The sequence below is a fragment of the Perognathus longimembris genome, chromosome 20, assembly GCF_023159225.1.
Source record: "Perognathus longimembris pacificus isolate PPM17 chromosome 20, ASM2315922v1, whole genome shotgun sequence".
NCBI lineage: Eukaryota > Metazoa > Chordata > Mammalia > Rodentia > Heteromyidae > Perognathus > Perognathus longimembris.
In genome coordinates, this window is record NC_063180.1 from 43,665,787 (window position 1) to 43,684,031 (window position 18,245).

The following is an 18,245-nucleotide window of genomic DNA, read 5'->3' on the forward strand; positions in this document are numbered from 1 at the left end:
AAAAGCAGTTGAAAACCAACAGTTTTAAAGAAGTAACAATGATCAGTGAGTTAGTTTAGTAGAAGTATAGAGCTGAATTTCTGAATTCTGAAGTTCCAATTGTAGCTCTTTATGAAATACTACATCATCATGTACTTTTTCTTTTTCCTTTTTTTGGCCAGCCCTGGGTGGGGTTTGAATTCAGGGCCTGAGCACTGTCCCTGGCTTCTTTTTGCTCAAGGCTAGCACTCTACCACTTGAGCCACAGCGCCTCTACTGGCCTGTTCTATATATGTGGTGCTGAGGAATTGAACCCAGGGCTTCATGTATATGGGGCAAGTATTCTACCACTAGGCCATATTCCCATCCTATCATGTACTGTTAAGTAGGTAAATCATTCACTCTTACCTGGTGTTCCTCTTTCTTTCAAATGAGTTGACTAAGATACCCTTTTAAATCTCTTCCAGCCTGAGAACTGTAGCATTCTTTCTCCTCAAAAATTATTATCCTAATTTGAGTACTACAGTTAAAATATATGAAGTTAGATTTTGACAACATTAAACTTTAACAGTTTTTATTTGCCAGTTCATATATATAGTTCTTATAGTTTATAAATGTTTCTGTGAGCTAGTACTGAGATCCACATAATTTGTCCTAGATTTGTTTTTTTTTTTGCCAGTCCTGGGGCTTGAAGTATTGAGCTTGGCTTTTGTGCTCAAGACTAATGCTCTACCTCTTGGGCCAGAATTCCACTTCTGGCTTTCTGTGGTTAATTGGACTTTTCTGCTTTAGCTGGCTTTAAACTGTGATCTTCAGATCTCAGCCTCCTGAGTAGCTAGGATTGCCTAGCTTGTCCTAGATTTTATCAGAGTTCCTTGGCATTGTTTTCTTCTGCTTCAGTATATTTATTTCTCTTTCATTGTACCCTTAACTGATTCTGAAGCAGGCTGCTACTATAGCCATTCCCAGTGCCCTTGATATACTGCTAAGTAGTTTTAAACTAGAGTTGAAAATCAGGAGTGAAGATTTACAGTGTGTAGTTTTCACTCTGTACTTGTAACTGATGATGGAGAACTTAGTGATGGGCACTGTTCTGTTTTAGACCAAAAATAGAACCAAAAATATATAATCTCTGGCTTCCAAATAACTTACAGGTTATCTGGGAAGATAAGTAGAAAGACATTGGGAGAATAATTAAGTGCTTTAGGAAGGCACAGGATATGATGCTGTAGGAATCTGTTGGAGGGATACGCTTGGTCCTTATATATCATTTGCTGTGATGAGAGCTCTGAGTCCGTTTATGACGATGGAAGGACTTATTTTGGGTCACTTGGACTCATTGCTTTGGGTTTGTCTCTAGACCAGCATCATTGCTTAACTCATAGTAGCCAAGGGTGGGTGTTAGCCAAGGGTGGGTGCAAAGCACATACATAAAGGGGGGGGAAGCAGGATTTTGTATCCCCTTAGTGGTACAACCCCAGTGACTTAACCTTCCTTTAACTAGTCCCTACCTCCAGAGTTTCTATAATATCTCTACCATCATCATGGATTGCAGACAGATGGTGGGGGTGGGGTGGGGTGTGGGCACACGCATGGATCTTAAACCAGACCTAAACCAGAAGAGATATTTAATTTAGCTTTTGATATGGCAGGTCTTCCTTAGTAATTGGCATCTAAACCAACCTGAGGATGTGGTTAGGTGATCAGGAAAGTAATAGCCATACTGAAGCCAGCCAGAAGAGAATAGAAGTACTAATGTCTTTGGAAGGTTATCTTTATTTGTTTTGTTTTTGTTGCCAGTCCTGGGGCGTGGACTCAGGGCCTGAGCACTGTCCCTGGCTTCTTTTTGCTCAAGGCTAGCACTCTGCGCTTGAGCCACAGCACCGCTTCTGGCGGTTTTCTATATATGTGGTGCTGGGGAATCGAACCTAGGGCCTCGTGTATCCGAGGCTGGCACTCTTGCCACTAGGCCATATCCCCAGCCCTCCAGTTTTTTCTATATATGTGGTGATGAGGAATCGAACCCATGTATAGGAGCACTTTACCACTAGGCCACATTCCCAGCCCCGAAGGTTATCTTAAGTAGTCTGGTAGAACAAGAAACCAGACTGCATGGGCAAAAGAGTCACTGACTTGTTCACATTCAGTAGTTTAGTTTGAGACTAACTTGAAGTGGGGAGAGGAAGCAATTAAAGTACAACTACCTGTATTGGAACTAATTCAGGTAGGGTGTGTGTGTGTGGGGGGCGGGTCATGGGGCTTGACTTTGGCGCCTGGGCACTGTCCCTGAGCTCTTTTTGCTCAAGGCTATCACTCTACCACTTTGAGCCACAGCTCCATTTTGGGTTTTCTGTTTTTGGTTAGAGATAAGAGTCTCAAGGCCTTTCCTGCTTGGACTGTGATTGAACCATGATCTTCAGATTTTTTAGCCTCCCGAGTTGTTAGGATGAGCCACCAGCGCCCAGTTTGGAGTTTCTTAATCCCTATCACAGTTACTTATTTTGAAGCAGCATAAAAATGTACTTATAGGGGCTGGGAATATGGCCTAGTGGCAAGAGTGCTTGCCTCCTATACATGAAGCCCAGGGTTCGATTCCCCAGCACCACATATATAGAAAAGCGCCAGAAGTGGCGCTGTGGCTCAAGTGGCAGAGTGCTAGCCTTGAGCAAAAAGAAGCCAGGGACAGTGCTCAGGCCCTGAGTCCAAGGCCCAGGACTGGCCAAAAAAAAAAAAAATATATATATATATATATATATATATATATTCATCATTCCATTAGGAAATAATTGTATGTGTATAATAGTTCACTGTTATGAAATGTATAATCTCTATTTTCCAGTCCTGGGGCTTGGACTGAGGGCCTGAGCACTGTTCTTGGCTCCTTTTTGCTCAAGGCTGCTACTCTACCTCTTGAGCCACAGTGCCACTTCTGTCCTTTTCTGTTTATGTGGTGCTGAAAATTGAACCCAGGGCTTTTTGCATACTAGGCAAGCACTCTACCACTAAGCCACATTCCCAGCCCCATGTAATCTGTATTTTCCAAGAATAGAATGAACTAAGCAGATAAAGACAGTCCCATTTCCACCTTGTGCCCTCAATACCCCTGTGGAATCTTGGTGAGCTGAGAATACCGCTTGAAAACTAAACTTCTAACCTTGTCTCTTGCCACCGCCCCCCCAATCTTTTTTTTAAGAGAAAAAATTTATTGCGATATAAAATGCACTTATAAAATGTCCACAGAAGGCATGTAATTTTTCACTGCTATATAAATTTATTTGGACTGTTATTCATATCTAATGTCATCTAAAACATGCTGTAAACAGTGAATTATCTTCTAAAGCAAGTGTAGAAGTGATTCTTCCGCCTTATTCTTTTGATGCTGTTTTTCCTGTCCTGGAGTTTGAACTCAGGGCTTGGACTCTGTCCTGGAGCTTTTTTTCTTTTTTAAGTTTTTATTATCAAACTGATGTACAGAGAGGTTACAGTTTCATACGTTAGGCATTGGATACATTTCTTGTACTGTTTGTTACCTCGTCCCTCATTCCCCCCTTCCCCCTGCCGTCCTGGAGCTTTTTGCTCCAGACTAGAGCCTCTACCATTTGAATCACAGCTTCACTTCCAGCTTTTTGGTGGTTAATTGGAGATGAGAGTCTCAGTGAGTTTATTACTAGGCTGGCTTGGAATATTTGTCCTTAGATCTCAGCCACCTGAAGGATTACAGACTTGAGCCACCAGGTTGACTCCAGATTAACTCCAGATTAACTTAGATTATTTACTGAGTTTTTTTTTTTTTTTTTTTTTTTGCCAGTCCTGGGGCTTGGACTCAGGGCCTGAGCACTGTCCCTGGCTTCTTTTTGCTCAAGGCTAGCACTCTGCCACTTGAGCCACAGTGCCACTTCTGGCTTTTTCTATATATATGTGGTGCTGAGGAATCGAACCCAGGGCTTCATGTATACGAGATGAGCACTTTACCACTAGGCCATATTCCCAGCCCATTTACTGAGTTTTATTAGCAAAATAGCTTCATTTTTGGAGATGGACAATTTCTGGTGTGTGTGTGGGAGCTGTTTGTTAACATCTTTAAATCTTTCTGAACATCAGTTATATATGTGTAGCTGTAAAATATTTCAGTGTGTGTTTGTCTTTTAGAATATTTCTCTAGGATGGTTAATAGATTTCCTAAAGTCTTTTTTTTTTTATTTATTTAAGTTAAATAGAGTAAGGACTAATAATTGTAGATTCAAGAATGGCAAAGTAGTGGACAAGGGCGTAGCATACATACATGAGGATTTAAATATGTGTGAGGAGGGTGTAATGTATTACCAGAGAGACATTTCAGTTAGTGGTATTGGACTAGTTCCATAACTACCTGGAATAGAAAGATTCTTACTTACCTCCCTGTATCAACGTTACTTAAGGAATTGTAAGTTGAAAGACTATTTTACTTTATATAAAGTGCTTCTATATTGCAAAAGAATGTGAATCTGCAGTATTAAAACTGGGAGAAAATATTGTTAAAGTTAGCAAGTTTCCTAACTCCTTAAGTAAAGAAAATCTTTTACCCTGAACTTTAAAACTTCACTTATAATAAAGCAAGACTAGTGAAGTTATATCAAGACTAATGAAATAAGTGGTTACTGGTGGCCTACTCTTGTACGCCTAGCTACTCACAAGGCTGAGATCTGAGGATCGAGGTTTGAAGCCAGCCCAGGCAGGAAAGGATGTGAGACTCTTATCTCCAGTTAACTCCCAGAAAACTGGAAGTGGATCTGTGGCTGTATGTGGTAGAGCACTAACCTTGAGCCAAAAGAGCTGAAGAACAGTGCTCAGGCCCAGAATTCAAGTCCTACAACCAACCAAAAAAAGACTAATGAAGTTCTTAGTGTGCTTTCACCTGATAGATTAGCAAAGATAAGGGAATTGAAAGATACACTGTTTGACAAGGGATCAGTAACAACATCCTCTTGAGCTCTATGGATTACTATCGCCCCTTGTGAGAAACCTACTATCTGTAAGATTGCACCTGTTAGGTTAGTTACTACACATTTGTCCTAAGATAGTTACATAGTCATTGTGCTAGAACAGTAGGGAAAATGTCTACATGTCCATTAATAGTGGACTGTTTAATGAGTGGGGATACTTTTCTGTAGGCTTTAAAAATAGATCAAGTCAAGTGCTGGTAGCTCACATCTGTAATCCTAACTACTCAGTCCATGGGGCTGAGTTAACTAGAAAAAAGCTGGGCTGGAGGTGTGGTTCAAGTCACATCCCCCAGTATGAACTCCCCCGCCCCCCCAAAAAAAAGAGGTAACCCAATGTGTCAATGTGAAGCCATACCAGAAATCTGTTGATGGGAGAACAAGGTGCAGAAGCAAGCATGGGGACTTCTTACTATGTCTGCATATTAAGAGTATTTCTGGAAGCTCCTGTAGATAGAGGAAACAGATTCAGGAGGCTTATTTTTTTCAACAAGCTTATAGTGTAGGAGCTTTTTAAAAAAAGTATTTGGCTATGTTTTCCTGGCTGAAGTGCAGTGGTTATTCTAGTCATAACTCTGTGCTGATACTTGGTGCCGACACCAGGTAGGGTGCTATAGCCCCAACCTTCTGGACTTGGTTTAGCTTCTTGAGGAGTAGGAGCACAGTCCATACTACTGCCTGTCTCTGTAAAAAGCATTCTAGCTCTGAACCTGTATTGCGTATTAGTTGAGACTAATTTGTGGTATTGTATTCTTAAACTAACACTGTTATTTGAATCTTAAAAAAGTAGCCCTCCAAACCCTTTAGCATTAAAGTAGTTTATCTCCTTACAAAATATAGTATGCTTTGTATACCTTGAAATTATATGTGTAATCTAAGATTAAAGTAAAATGTTCTATTACTGTCAGCTATTTGGAATAAACATTTTGATCTGCCATAAAATTTTTATTTTCTAAATTGGTTACATTCCTTGCATATAGTTCTGCGAATTCCTGTATTTGCATTATATTATGTAATTTACGTATTAGATTATTTTAAAGTGTTTTTTAGTGTATTCACGGAGTCCTGGGGCTTGAACTCAGGGCCTGGGCACTGTACCTGTGCTTCTTTTGCTAAAGGCTAGCACTCTACCACTTGAGCCACAGCCTCACTTCTGTCCTTTTCTATATATGTGGTACCGATGAATCGAACCCAGGGCTTCATGTATAAGAGGCAAGCACTCTTGCCACTAGGGAATATTCCCAGCCCCCTAAATTATTTTTTTTTTTTAATGCTAGTACTGGCCTTGAACCCACAGCCTTGAGCTGTTTATATTTTTCTTTCAAGACTGGTGTTTTACTACTTGAGCTACAGCTCCATTTGTGGCCTTTTTTTTTTTTCCATTTGGTGGTGGGCAGCATGGTTAATTTGAAAAATAATGTCTTGGGGCTGGGGATATGGCCTAGTGGCAAGAGTGCTTGCCTCCTATACATGAAGTCCTGGGTTCGATTCCCCAGCACCACATATATAGAAAACAGCCAGAAGTGGCGCTGTGGTTCAAGTGGCAGAGTGCTAGCCTTGAGCAAAAAGAAGCCAGGGACAGTGCTCAGGCCCTGAGTCCAAGGCCCAGGACTGGCAAAAAAAAAAGTCTTTTTTAAAGTCATGGGCTTTTTGTTTTTGTTGTTGCAGTATTTCACTGGCCTTGAATGTGGACATAAGTTTTGTATGCAGTGCTGGAGTGAATATTTAACTACCAAAATAATGGAGGAAGGCATGGGACAGGTAAAGATAATGATTCAATTTTTCACTTCTTGTTGAATTTCCTATAGTGCTTAGACCCTTACATGAATATCAACAGATGAAAGTTCCTGGATTAGTACATAACAGATAGCAGGCTTATTTCTGCTTGATAATGTGACATTCCAGTTAAAATAAAATCTAGGTGAAATGTTTGCAGCAGGCGTCAAAATTGGCTACATGTGATGAGAATTTTGTCAGATACTTTGCTGATTATGAGATAGCTGCATGTGCACACAGAAACGTATTTCTTTAGTGGCAAGTAAAGAGTTGTGATACTACTAACCTTGGAATATCCCAGAATCTAGCAAAGTGCCTGGTAGTAGGAAGCATTCAGTAAATAAATGTTGAATAAAGACACACTTTAAATTTCAATCTTTTTCAGACTATATCATGTCCTGCTCATGGTTGTGATATCTTAGTGGATGACAACACAGTTATGTAAGTATTTCTGATAGATTCTGCGTGTTCAGTGTTGACTAGTTGGTTAACTATATTGCCTTTCACTCAGTACCTCAAAGAACATGAGTTTTAAAAATCTGAAGAAAGAGACTTCGTAATCTGCGCTCTTTCCTACTACAAAAGCACATTGTGACTTTGTTAAGTGCCCAATCACTGTTCTAGTAAATTTGATAGCTGGATTTTGTTAAACTGTCTACTTGGAATATAGGCTATGTCAGTGTGTCATTGATATCCTGTGGGAAAGGGGAAGATTGAGTTAACAAAAATCAGGTATGTGGATGCATGCCTATAATCCCAGTTACGTGGGTGGCAGAGGCAGGAGTGTCATAAGTGGAAGGTCAGCCTGGGCAAAGTTACCAAGACCCTATCTCAAAAAAAAAAAAAAATAAGTAAAGCTAAAGGAACTGGGTAAGTGGCTCAAGTGATAGCATATTTGCTAAGCAAGTATGAAGCCCTGGATTCAGTCCCCTCACCACAGATGATGATAGGGGGACGGTATAAGGGAAATTGATGAAAGATTGGGGATGTACATAGCTCAGTGGTATACCGCTTGCCTAGGATGAGTGAGGCCCTGGGTTTGATTCCCTGCACCACAAATAAAGTAAAAGGAAAAATAAAGGAAAGATGTGTTGAATATTCGTACAGGATTCAGTAGAGGAATATAAGTAGACAGACCTCAGTGCATGTCGGAAAAGGAAAAGAAAGAAGCAATTTTGAAAAGAGACTCAGATTTAACTCTTGAGTCTCTGGAGCCATGAGGAAAATTGTGCATACATTCCCATAGAGGTATACCTCAATACACAGAGATTGCTGGGCTCAGGCAACCTTGCTGTGTGCAGTTGTTGCTGGGATTACACAAGTAGAATGTAGTCTACTGGCTACTTACTGGATGGAATCTATCTCCTAACTACTTGTCTTATGAAACACTCTTTCAAAGAGAGGAAGAAGAAGAAACCTGGAGTAGAGTTGTAGAGTTCCTAAGCCGGGGATAAAATCCCAACTTGTTTAATTCCTGGGTTGGTGCTTATTTTCATAACTTTTTTTTTTTTTTGGCCAGTCCTGGGGCTTGGACTCAGGGCCTGAGCACTGTCCCTGGCTTCTCTTTTCTCAAGGCTAGCACTCTGCCACTTGAGCCACATCACTACTTCCGGTGCTGAGGAATCGAACCCAGGGCTTCATGTATATGAGGCAAACACTCTTGCCACTAGGCCATATTCCCAACCCCTTTCATAACTTTTAAGTTACCTAATTGACATCATTCTTGAGTGACAAACAGATTCAGGGCTTGAATAAGCCACAATTTGTGTAATTAGTCCTAGATAATTGTCTGTACAGAAGAGTGTATCTGAAGTGAAATGTAATGAAAATGAAAGTATGGCCAATATGCTTTAATGAGTCAGTTTCTCAATAAAGCTACAAATTGACTTGACTAGCACAATCTATAAAGCTCACTGATTTGGTCCACTCTCATTTATTTCAGTCCACTTTGATTTATTTGCTACATATTCAATGTTGTTGCTAGCTCTGTGTTTATCCTGGAGTTGTCTTTCAGTAAATCTTCCATTAGGAGTACCACAATCCTTCCGTTGTCTGTCTCATCTCTTTATGCTTTTGCATCAGGGTATTTTTTTGTTTTTGTTGTTGTTTTGTTTTGTTCTTTGCCAGTCCTGGGGCTTGGACTCAGGGCCTGAGCACTGTCCCTGGCTTCTTTTTGCTCAAGGCTAGCACTCTACCTTTTGAACCACAGCCCCACTTCTGGCTTTTTCTGTTTATGTGGTGTAGAGGAATTGAACCCAGGGCTTCATGCATGCAAGGCGAGCACTCTACCACTAAGCCACATTCCGAGCCAGGTTATTCTTTTTTTTTTAAACCCATAAGTACATCAGTTTCATCCTGTGCATCATCGTTATAGATCACTGCATCCTTTCATTCCACAGACATTTGTTGGGATTCCACTTCCTAGCACATGCACAGGGGAACAGGTTCTCTCAGCAAGAGGTTCGCAACACCAAATAATTTTAAGCAAGAGCTTATGTAAGAAAGTTTACATACAGGGGCTGGGGATATGGCCTAGTGGCAAGAGTGCTTGCCTCGTATACATGAGGCCCTGGGTTCAATTCCCCAGCATCACATATACAGAAAATGGCCAGAAGTGGCACTGTGGCTCAAGTGGCCTTGAGTAAAAAGAAGCCAGGCCCTCAGTCCAAGCCCCAGGACTGGCCAAAAAAAAAAAAAAAAGAAAGTTTACATACAATAAAGTACTGTTATTCTCCCTTAAGTTATTCACCCTTTAGAGTTTTAGAACTAACATAAAAGGAATAAAAACTAGGATTGAGAGGAGTTGTGGGAAATATTTGTTAAATAATGTCACTTAAAAGTAGGTGATACACCTTCTGTGTTGATGTAGTCTGCAGTGTAGAGCACAGAGAAATAGGAACTTATTAAAGAGTGAAAAGAATTGTTGACAGTTTATAATTAGTTTTATCATGGATGATTGTTAAAATTATTATAATAAGGTTTGTGTTTTTGAAATAATTTTGTAGTGGAATATGCTTTAGAATGGTAAGGTACTTGAGCAAATTAGACTTGCTTCAAAGGTCCTGGCTAAAGATGGTAGTGTGGGAGTTGCGATTTCAGTGGTAGCCAGCAGAAACAACGGAGAACGGACAGTTTGGCTGTGGGTTAGGGAAAAAGTCTAGTGTGAATCTGCTATTTTAAATTTGATAAATTTGGTAGAAAATAATGCCTTTTAGGTTTGCACTAAGTATGAGCTTTGAAGTAACAGGTGAGGAATATAGTTCAAGAAAAGAAAGGATACTGGGCATTTGGTGGCTCGTGCCTATAATCCTAGCTACTCTGGAGGTCTGAGATCTGAGGATCATGGCTGGAAGCCAGTCCAGGCAAGAAAGTCCATGAGACTCCTACCTTCAAATAACCACCAGAAAACTGGAAATAGAGCTGTGGCTCAAGATGATAGAGTGCTAGCCTTGAGAAAACAAAGGTCAGGGACAGCCCAGGCCCTGAGGTTCATGCCCCGTGACTGGCCTCCTTTTCTCCCCTCTTCTGTCTCCACCCCTCCCCCCCCAAAAAAAGGACAAGAACTCTTTAGAGACTGAAATATAAGTTTAAAAAAAGAGTAGTTAGTGAAAAACACTTAGGTGATATTTTGAGAGAATAGTATTAAATAAACCAAGGTAGTAGAGAATTCAACGAAAGAAAGAGGTCACTGATGATTTTAGTTCTATTAAAGATATAAATGAAGCTGGGCGCTAGTGGCACATGCCTGTATTCTTAGCTGCTCAGGTGCTGATATGTGACGATCAAGATTGGAAGCCAGTTCCAGCAGGAAAGCCCATGAAACTAATCGCCAATTACCTAGCAAAGCTGGAAGTGGAGCTGTCCAGTGTCTCAGATGGTAGAAGGCTAGCCTTGAGCACAAAAGTTCAGGGACAGTGCCCAGGACCTGAATTCAAGCCCCAAGACAGACAGACAGACAGACAGACACACACACACACACACACACACACACACACACGCGCGCGCGCGCGCGCAATATAATGTGAGTTTCCCTCTTACAAAATTCTACTTGAAGGATGAAGGTGAGCTCAGTCATGAATGGAAAATGGTGAGAAACCTGGTATTTCACAGGGCTGATAGTTTTTTTTATTATATCCCAAGTGGTTTGTGTAATGATGTGTGTCATCCAAGGTACTTAGAACATCATTGTAAAATCACAGAGATGGAGCAGAGTCCATGAATGTCCTTGTTGGCTCAGATGTTTCTAGGCCAATCTGACAGTGTAGAAAGCTGTACACAATAAAGCCAGGAGTTTTCTGGAGATGCTTCAGGTATTGGGGACCTTCTGGGTTCAACTAGATAAACTTATTTTCCTACCTGTCTTATTGTAACTGGTATCTGGATATGGTACTTTGGTTATTGAAGACAAGGTCTTGCTGCGTGTCACATACTGACCTTGAGTTCAGCAAAATTCCTGCCTGGGCTTCCCAAGTAGTAGGATTACACGTGCACACCTATAATTACAGGTGCATACCTGGCCCACATAAGGTTCTGCTTAAGGGGTAACTAGAAAGGAAACAGACAAAATATATCTACCATTTAATTTCCAATATCATGAGGTTCTTGTAAATCAATGGTACAAAGAATCTTCTGTCTGTCTGGAAAAGAACATTTCACAGTGAAAGAAATCTAAATTCCATAAGTACAAACTCTCCTGCAATAAGAGTCTTCAGATGTTAAAAGTTCTTTCTTTTTCTTCTACGTCTCTCATTTAGATGGATTGGTTAAGACTTGAAGAAGTACTAATTAATGTGAGAAGGAAGTATGTTGTAACTATTGCAATGTCAGAATACTTGGCAATTTCTGAAAGTTGCATTTGCTTGGGCCTTTCATTTTTATTTTTTTAACCAGCCTTTGTAAAGGCCACTCCTGTGTCTGTAATACAGAATTTGAGACTATGTAGCCTACAATTCTCTAAAGCCTCTTTAGATCACATGGAGATGCAGCCAGTTCTCAAGTCCTGGTTTTGACTATTTGCCTAGATCCTTGTTTCTCACTTGTACTATGGTTTAAGTACTTTTTGTAGGCTTGCATTTGACATACTCCTATTTATCCACTTATCCATCCATCCATCCATCCATCCATCCATCCATCCATCCATCCATCCATCTGCCTATCCATCTATTGTATGGCTTGAACTCAGGCTTGGGTATTATGTCTGAGCTCTTTTGCTCAAGGCTAGCATTCTACCACTTTGAGCCACAGCTCAACTTCCTGTTTTCTGGTGTTTATTTGGAGATAGGAGTCTCACAGACTTTTTTTGCCTGACTGGCTGTGGGCCACAGTCCTCAGAGCTCAGCCTGCTGAGTAGCTAGGATTACAGTCATGCATGAACTACCAGTACTTGACCCTTTTTTAAATTTTTTACTGGCCCTAGGGTGTGAACTCAGGGCCCTAGTGGTGTTCCTGAGCATTTGTGCTTAAAGCTAGCATTCTATCGCTCCACGATAGAATGGGCTTTTTGGTGGTTTCTGGGAGGTATGAGTCTTCCTGCTCAGGCTGGGTTTGGATCTTGTTACTCGGATCTCAGCTTTCTAAGTAGCTGTGATTACTGGCATGAGCCACCAGCATCCTGGTTGGAAGTACCCAAACGTGTATCTGGATTTTCTTTGGACCTTGGGGCCTTTATATCCCCATGCCTGTCAGGCATCAGTACACTTATATTTCATAGACTGTTTTGTCCAGATCTCAACACCAACTTCTGCACTACCAAACCCACTCATTCTCAGTATTAAGGAATGACATCAACATGTGTTAGACTCGCCTGGATTTTATTGTTTATTGTTTTTGCCAGGGTCTCATACCTATGTAATTTGCTTGCTTTTACCACTTGAGCCATGCCTCTAGCCAAACTGACTTCATTTAAAAACTGTGGTGATATTCCTGGTTTATCTTTCTTCTGCATTTCCCAGGATTGCCTTGAACCAAAATTTGTCAACTCCCTATTCTGGTACTCTTAATGGCCTTAAAGTCCTTCTATTTTCTCTTTTGCCATTGGCCCAATCCATTGTCCATTGTAATTTCTTTTTTAATATAATTTTAATTTTAAGCTGAAGCTGGTGGTTCTTACTACCCATAATCCTAGCTACTCAGGAGGCTAAGATCTGAGGATCACAGTTTGAAGCCATCATGAGTAAGAAAGTTTATGAGACACTTTATCTCCAGTTCACCAGCAGAAAACTGAAAGTGGAGCTGTGGTTCAAAGTGGTAGAGTGCAAGCTTTGAAGGAAAAAGCTCAGGAACAGAGCCCAAGCCCTGAATTCAAGCCCCTTAACCAACCAAAAATAAATAAATTTTAAAAAGCATGCATGGGGGCGTGCGCGCGCGCACACACACACACACACACACACACACAATCAATTTGCTACTTTCAGGGCAGAGGGGTTACCATTTCTTAAGTCAGGTAATGACTTTTGGACATTGTCACCCCTTCCTTTTCTTTTCCCCAGTTCTGTTGGCATTTCTTACCTGAAAAATAGGCCCCTAGGTCCTCAGTCATCCCCAGCTATCTTGTATGTAGTTCATCTCCAGTGGCTTCCATTGTGCTACATTGGTATCTGTACACCTTCAGCTTTTTTCACGTTCTCTGTTCTCCATTGCCTCCTGGCTTTCTCTGAATTATTCTTTTTGTTATCCTCTTGGTCACTCAGGCCTCAGTTTAGATTCTGGTTTTAGTATGAGTAGATAAGCTGTAAGCTCCTAATGCCCTTGCTGCCACCTCATCTACTGCTTACTTTTGTTCCCTGTTCCCTCTTCTATATTTCCTTCTTAATCTGTGATTAAGCTGTCTGATTTAGTGTCTGAATCCTCATTTTGTTTTCCATTCAGGATACATGGTTCTAGTCTTGGAAACAGTACACTTAGAAAGTAACTTACATCCATTAGTCTAGCAGTTTTTAAAAGACTTAGAATTCCTTTCCTTCTTCTTTTTTTAAAAATCAATTCATGGGGCTTGAACTTCAGGGATTGGAAGCTCTTCCTGATCTTTTTTCACTCAAGGCTAGCGCTCTGTCACTTTGAGGAACAGCACCATTCCTTTTTTTCTGGTGGTTAATTCTAGATAAGAGTCTTGTGGACTTGCCTGCCTGGGCTGGCTTTGAACTGCAGTACTCAGATATCTGCCCTCTGAGTAGGATTACAGGCATGAGCCACCAGTGTCTGGCTTAAACTCCTTTCTTTTTTTGTTTTGTTTTGGTGCTGGTTTTAAGGATTGAAACCTGAGTGTTGTGCATATTAAATATTAAGCATATGTCCCATCACTGAGCTATACTCCGGTCCAACTGTTAAAGTATTTTTTAATCCCATAATGCCTCATTTTTTTTCTAGGCAGACACTCTACACTGAAATATATTCCCAGACGTCTTAAATTCTCAACAGTGGTCATTGTTCCCTCAGCACTTTGGTTTTTCTTTTGTTTTTGGAGTGAGTCTTGCTAACTTTGCCTGGACTGGCCTCAAACTTGTTATCCTCATACTTCTGTCTCTTGTATGTGCCACTATACTTGACTAACATATTTTATCACAGGAACTTAGTGTTTGTATACTATCTTTCACCTTTTTCTTTTTAACTTTCCAATTTCCCTCAGCTGTATAATTACATTTTTAATTTTATGGTTATTTTCCCCCCCGCCACTGATGGCATAATTTGGCACCAGATTAATCAGAAAATTATAAATGAATATATTTATAATTAGATAATTTTTAGTATTAGTATGTAAATATTTAGAATCAGGTAGTTATATGGCCCCAAAAAGAAATGAATGTAATTTAAGTCTATGTGCTACCAAACCTCTAAGTCAAATGTTGATTTTTTTTGTTTCTTTTACTTTTTTTGCTAGCTAAAGATCAAACCCTAGATGTTTTTCTAAGTAAATGTTCATTGAGCTGTATTTTCTGCCCAAGATGATTATATTTGACATTCATAAGGGTCATCTAGACCCTGTGTAATTAGGATAAGTCATACTGTTAATGCTGTCTTTGGAAAATGTCTTCCAAGATAAAGCTATGAAATGACTTGGAAACTATGGCTCTGATTAGCAGACAGACAGCTTTGTTGAAAGCCTGTGTTGTCACATTTCAGTATTTTCAAGTTAGAGCAGTTTTTATTCATAGTCATAGCATCCACAGTTTTTTGAGTCACATTTCAGAAGACTGGGAAATACTCTTAGCTTTAAACTTCTAATAAACTTTATTCTTGGTTTCAGGCGCCTGATCACAGATTCAAAAGTTAAATTAAAGTATCAGCATTTAATAACAAATAGCTTTGTAGAGGTAAGTAATTTAACCTTTCCTTCTGTTTAAGCTGGGAGCCGGTTGCTCACATCTGTAATCCTAGCTACTCAGAAGGCTGAGATCTGAATATTACAGTTCAAAGCCAGCCTAGGCAGGAAAGTCCATGAAACTCTTTATTTCCAGTTAGCTCCCAAACCGGCTGGAAGTAGAGCCATGGCACAAGAGGTAGAGCACTAGCCTTGAGCAGAAAAGCTGAGGGAATGTGGCCAGGACTTGAGTTCAAGCCCCAGAACCAGAACAAAAACAATGTTCTATTTCCTGATAGAATTACTGGCTATTAGTAGTAGTTGTGCAAATTGTTTACTATTCCATAAGTCAAGTTTCGAGTACAGTGCTTCTTGATTAATGTCATCGCTTCCATCATTTTCCCTCATTTTTGTCTTCCCATCTCTATTCTCCAATTATATAATTCACTTTTTACATAATGTACACTAGATGTAATCCCCTCATAGTAATGCTAGTTTTGAAAACATACATTCTCCCAGGTTTTGGTGGCTTATACCTGTAATCCTAGGTAATAGAGAGCCCGATCTTCATTTGAAGCTATTCCCCATCTCAAAAATAACCAGGAAAGGGCTGGGAATGTGGTCTAGTGGTAAGAGTGCTTGCCCAGCATGCACGAAGCCCCGGGTTCAATTCCTCAGCACCACATACACAGAAAAAGCCAGAAGTGGAGCTGTGGCTCAAGTGGTAGAGTGTTAGCCTTGAGCAAAAAGAAGACCGGGACAGTGCTCAGGCCCTGAATTCAAGCCCCAGGTCTGGAAAAAAAAAAGGGGGGTGGGGTGGGGAGAATAACCAGAAAAAAACAGAGCTGGAAGAGTGGCTCAAGTGGTAGAAGAGTAACCTAGTAGGTATGATGCCTTGAGTTCAAACCCCAGTTCCACTGCCAAAACGTAGAATCTATTTACCATAAGAAACAGCCTCACCATGTTTATAAAGGACACCAAAAACTCTAGTCTCAGCTGGGTGCTCATGGTTCACACCCATAATCCTAGTCATTCAGCAGGCTGAGATCTGGAGGATCTCAGTTCAAAACCAGCCAGGGCAGAAATGTCTATGAAACTGCATCTCCAAATAACTAGTGGGGGGAAAAGTAGACTAGAGGCGTGGCTCAAGTACCAGAGCAAGAAAGTTCAGGAAGAGCTAGAGGCCCTGAGTTCAGGCTCCCAAAATCTTGTCTCAAAGGCATATGACAAGCCAGTAAGTAGATCTTTAGTTCTGATGGTAATTTTTTATTTTTTACTGTGTTTTATGTATCCTCTTTATTCCTATAGGAGAATCTAGTAGATTATCTAAGAATTGTGGTAGGCTATCATAATTAAACATGTTTAATCATTTTGGTGCCTATCCCTGATATTTTTCTGATTGTTTTATCTTCCATTTCAAATTGTCAGGTTTGTTTTGTAGAGCAGAACCAGAGATAAGCATTGTGGCCTGCCTACTTTCTAAATGGAGATATATTGGAACATGCCCAGCTCCATTTGTTCTGTCTGCTTTTGTGCTTCAGTTGTAGAATTGAGTAACTGCTGCAGAGCACATTATATAGCCTACAAAATGAGAATCTTTGCTCTTGGCTTTGAATAAAGTTTGCTAACTCCCATATAGAAAGTTTGCTAACTCCCTGTAGCTTGGTATTTTAATTTTAAAAAATATTTTTATTTTTGCTAGAGATTAAACTGGGAAATAGCATACTTTTGGAATATATTGTAAATGGGCTTTTGGAATCTGATGCAGTGTTTCTGGTTAGGTATGTCTTATCCCCAAGTAAAAATACTTGAAAATATATTTCAGCTCATTATGGTAGTACACACCTTGAAATCCCAGCACTTAGAAGGTTGAGAGTTTAAGGCCAGCCTGGGTTATACCTAGCAAGACCTTGTCAGACAAAAGCCAAAACCAGATCTGGGTGCCAGAGGTTCATGCCTGTAATCCTTGCGACACAGAAGGCTGACATCCCAAGATTGCAGTTCAAAGCCAGCCCAGGCAGGAAGGTTTATGTGACTCTTTTCTCCAATAAACTGCCAAAAAACCAAAGTAGCGCTGTGGCTGAAATGTTAGAATGCTAGCTTTGAGCAAAAATGCAACAGCAGTGCCTAGGCTAAGAGTTCAAGCCCTGGGACCGGCCCTGACCAAAAAAAGTCTAAAATTAAAAAATTTAAATTAAATAACAAAGTTAGATTTCAGGAATTAAGGTGAATCTTGCCTGTGTGTTAGAGCTAGATTTGTTCTTTCTGTAGTATAGTATATATGTCCATTAGCTCATTTCAGATTGTCTATAGCACCTAAAACCATGCCTCATTAGGAATCAATCTAAAGAATTTGTCTGAAATAGAACCATAAATTATTGGAACACAATTACATATGGGTAATTTACATTTTATTTCATTCAGATTTTGTGGCTAAAACAAGAGATAGGTTGTATGTTTTGTAAAATTAGGTCTTAAGGGATAATAAAAGTAGTGTGTCCAAAAGTATTATCGTAGGAGTCTGCTTTTGTAATTTCCTGTCATGTTTACATGTTCTACCTGTTGCAGTGCAATCGACTGTTGAAGTGGTGTCCCGCTCCAGACTGCCACCATGTTGTTAAGGTCCAGTATCCTGATGCTAAACCTGTTCGCTGCAAGTGCGGACGCCAGTTTTGGTAAGGATGTGATTTACTAAATAAGAGTGGTGCTTTTAGTTTGCCTGTGTGCTTTTCTTGGTAGTAAAATTGGGGATGGTAGAATTCAAATTGGGAGATGAGCAGTCTGGTTTAAAATGATGTATATTTCTTTTAATCAAGAATTGGGGGCTGGGAATATGGCTTAGCTGTAGTGCTTGCCTTGCATGCATGAAGTCTTTGGTTTGATTCCTCAGCACCACAAAACCAGAAAAGGCTGGAAGTGGCGCTGTGGCTCAAGTGATAGTGTTAGCCTCAAGCAAAAAGAAGCCAGGGACAGTGCTCAGGCCCTGAGTCCAAGCCATTGGACTGGCAATAAAAAAGAATTGGGGGAAGTGGAGCTGTGGCTCAAAGTGATAGAGTGCGAGCCTGGTGCAAAATAGTTCAGGGACAGTGCCCACGTGCTTAGTTCAAGCCCCATGACTGCTTCAAAAACATAAGAATTCGATGTAAAAGTGACATATTAAATATGTTTCCTCTGTCCCTGGTACTCTAATTTCTGGATGTATTTTTCATGCGAGA

At 40.3% G+C, this 18,245-nt stretch overlaps 1 protein-coding gene and 1 long non-coding RNA gene across 2 annotated transcripts in view; one reads left to right on the top strand and one right to left on the bottom strand.

Moving 5' to 3' along the window:
- The window catches only part of LOC125338893, a 28,464-nt gene extending 17,937 nt beyond the window's left edge, over positions 1–10,527 (bottom strand). The window contains exons 1-2 of the long non-coding RNA XR_007208375.1: positions 10,293–10,527; positions 7,868–7,871 (exon numbers count right to left, since the gene is read on the bottom strand). This is a non-coding gene — a long non-coding RNA (uncharacterized LOC125338893). The remainder of the gene's footprint in view (positions 1–7,867; positions 7,872–10,292) is intronic.
- Positions 1–18,245, top strand: part of Arih1 (ariadne RBR E3 ubiquitin protein ligase 1) — a 62,401-nt gene that overhangs the window by 25,642 nt on the left and 18,514 nt on the right. Inside the window, exons 4-7 of the mRNA XM_048329941.1 lie at positions 6,627–6,719; positions 7,120–7,175; positions 14,977–15,043; positions 17,599–17,705. Of these exons, the coding sequence (XP_048185898.1) occupies positions 6,627–6,719; positions 7,120–7,175; positions 14,977–15,043; positions 17,599–17,705 (323 nt within the window). The remainder of the gene's footprint in view (positions 1–6,626; positions 6,720–7,119; positions 7,176–14,976; positions 15,044–17,598; positions 17,706–18,245) is intronic.